This window comes from Sinocyclocheilus rhinocerous, unplaced genomic scaffold, assembly GCF_001515625.1.
Source record: "Sinocyclocheilus rhinocerous isolate Xijiao unplaced genomic scaffold, SAMN03320098_v1.1 scaffold1526, whole genome shotgun sequence".
Taxonomy (NCBI): Eukaryota; Metazoa; Chordata; class Actinopteri; order Cypriniformes; family Cyprinidae; genus Sinocyclocheilus; species Sinocyclocheilus rhinocerous.
The window spans coordinates 91,852-94,929 of record NW_015645067.1 but is presented as its reverse complement, the minus strand read 5'-3'; the positions used below and the strand labels follow the sequence as shown (position 1 = coordinate 94,929).

Below are 3,078 nucleotides of genomic sequence, written 5' to 3'. Positions count from 1 at the left end.
AACAAATAATGGCGTGGCGGGCGCACTGGTTTCCTTTGCATTGAAGCAATAACGAAAAGTCAAAAAATGCCTGAAGACTCGCATCGTGTCTACACCAGATGCGACAAAATACTATAGAACCCATTATAATCGGTGATGCGGCCTACACTGGATGTGGCGCAGCACAGCATGACAAATCCCCGAGTCCGACAGTAAACTGATGCCTCCTTCTATTTATGACGTAGGCCTACTGTTTGACAAAGTACAAATGATTTGCAATGGTCACTTTGTCGCATCCAGTGTGGACAGCATCAAGCTTTTGGCTTACCTCTGGCCTTTTTTTCATAATTTATTTGTTTAATTTTTTTGGCTAGTAGAAAGTATGAATGGCCGGTAACTTAAAAAGTTAGTAGCCAAATTGGCTGGTGAGTCAAAAAGTTAATTTCAAACCCTGGTTATGACGTCATTGACAGGCACCACAATGACACTATGGACACGGTCCGTGTCACTAGTTAAAATTGCTTACTTCTCTGGATTTAAACATTCTTCGAAATATTTGGGATATCTTACATATTGTGCCTTTAAATCAAGATACATTTACTTGAGAAACAAAATGACAAATCTTGATTCTGAAAACTAAAAAAACATCTAAATTAAGTGCCTTTGCTGCAAGTAAATGTATTTTGATTTAAGAATGTTTAGATGGAAAACAAGCCAAAAATACGGAGTAAGAAGCATCTAACCAGGAAAAGGTATCTCTCCATGGACGAGGTGTTTCTGGCGGCCAGCTTTAGGATTTGTCCTTCTTTAATGAGCTCGTTGGACGGGTTAACGATGTCCTCCTCACCTCCCAGCATCTCATAGATCTCCATGAGCTTCTTCAGGTTCTCCTAAAACACATGTAGAGAACTTCTGCTTATAAAACCAGTGAAGAATTTATAGAGAGCAAAATACTAATGACTTGTAGGGTCAGATTGTTGGTTGGTTGTTATTTGCAAAGCAATGCATTGCAATATTACTTGCAATGCAATGCATTTTCAAGTTGAAATACTATACAAAAGCAATTTTAAAACCTATATAAAGATAAAAACTTTCAAATGGATTCAGCACTGACTCTTAAAAATGTATGTAAAAATAGTTGGCAATCGAATCACATTTACGACCACAATCGCATATGAAAATCATAAAGGGAGTCAGGAAACAGGCCATCTTGGTTTGACTAATCTAGCAGGTTAAGTGATAGTGTCTCTCACCATCTTGCGGATGGCCATGTTGGAGTGTGTGGCAGCCATTGAGATGATGTTCAGAGACTCTGGAAAGGAGAAGGAGAAGTGATATCTCAGCTGACTCGTCCAGTTATGGAACTGAAAGCAGTTGGGAACTAAACACCACTTTCATTTGATCTCAAACGTTCACGTTCAGTTGCTCACAGAACCGTGCAAAATAAGTTCACTGTGCTTAAAACATAAAAAAAACAACGTCCTTGTGCACGTTAGTTGCTTGAATTGTGAGAAAAGCAAAACCGAATGCGTGTATCTCTCACTCTTGGCCTGGCTGCAGTCGGGGTCGTCCTCCGGGAGTTTCTTCAGATAGTCTTTGAGCAGCATCTCGTAGCGAGGGACCCGCTGCACCGGCTCCAGCATGTGATGCTGCAGAGTCAGATTCCCACACACCTCCTGACTCTACACAAAAACAATTAACAGCTCATCCTTATCATCTTCTCCAACTATTAAACAATCATTGGTCTCTCCACATTGTAACATTCAATCTAGTTTTTGAAGGTCATGCCATTCATGGATTTTAATACAGAAAATTATTGGGGGAAAAAAAAAACTTTTTATTAAGCTTAAAAAAAAACATTTGAAATATTATGATAATATATTATGATAAATTGAAATATTATAAATGTATATCTATATCTTTCTCTCTCGCTCACTATATATATATGTGTGTGTGTGTGTGTGTGTAAAATATGAGTTTAGGTAGTGATGACCACTTTTATATTATTTTATTTTATATATTTTCAGCTATTTAACTGGAAAATCCAGCCAAATTATTTTATATAATTTTTCTATATTTTTAGTTATTTAATTGGAAAATCGGATAAAAATATTTTGGTTAAAAAAAAAGGTATAATAAGAGTTTGGGTAGTGATGAGTACTTTTATATTATTTTATTTTATATATTTTCAGCTATTTAACTGGAAAACCAAACCAAATTATTTAAAATTATTTTTTTAATATATTTTTAGCTATTCAATTGAAAAATCAGTCCAAGTTATTTTAGATTAATTCTACATATATTTTTAGCCATTTAACTAGACAGACAGACCAAATTATTTTATATTATTTGTATATATTTGCAGCTATTTAAATGAAAAATCACACCAAATTATTTTGATATTCGTATATATTTTTAGCTATTTAGCTGGAAAATCACCAAATTATTTGATATTATTTTGATATGTATTGAACTGGACAAATCAGAAAACTAATTATTTTATATATTAGCTATTTAACTGGAAAATCAGACCAAAATGCTTTTAAAGGAGGTAGAATAAGAGTTTAGGCAGTGATGAGTACTTTGCTGTTAAAAGTTTATTTATTGGGTTATTTTCAGGTAAAAGCACACACACACACACACACACACACACACACACCTGTATGTCCTGAATGATGGTGTTAAACTGCGCCGATCGCTCCGTCCACTGTTTGAGCAGGTCCATGGCGCTGTCGAAGTTCTTCACGTACTCGGCGTACATCCTGAGAAAGGGCGCGAGCTGTGCTAAGATGTCCCCGATGCGGGGCGTGGAGGCCCTGCAGGAGGACGCAGACGTGAGCGGGTGTGTGTGTGAGAGCGGAGAAGAAGCGTGAAGATGAATCGGCGCTCACCACTGGCTCATCCGCGTCTCCAGATCCGGCAGGAGGAACTGGCTGTGGAAGGTGTAGATGGATCCCACATTGGAGAAGATGCCCTTCACCACCTCCACAGGAAACATCCCCTTCCCAGCCTCCTCTGTGAGTCTAGCGCAGAACACCTGCAGAAACGCAGTACACACTTCACATGCACACTCTTAAAAATAAAAGGGTTTCTAAACGG

General features: G+C 37.6%; 1 protein-coding gene across 2 annotated transcripts in view; it reads right to left on the bottom strand.

Annotated features, from left to right (window-relative positions):
• The window catches only part of LOC107705337 (FYVE, RhoGEF and PH domain-containing protein 4-like), a 20,350-nt gene that overhangs the window by 6,214 nt on the left and 11,058 nt on the right, over positions 1-3,078 (bottom strand). For both annotated transcript variants that reach the window (XM_016508594.1, XM_016508595.1), the window contains exons 6-10: positions 2,871-3,016; positions 2,639-2,795; positions 1,523-1,661; positions 1,233-1,291; positions 723-869 (exon numbers count right to left, since the gene is read on the bottom strand). In XM_016508594.1, coding sequence (XP_016364080.1) covers positions 723-869; positions 1,233-1,291; positions 1,523-1,661; positions 2,639-2,795; positions 2,871-3,016 — 648 coding nt within the window. The remainder of the gene's footprint in view (positions 1-722; positions 870-1,232; positions 1,292-1,522; positions 1,662-2,638; positions 2,796-2,870; positions 3,017-3,078) is intronic.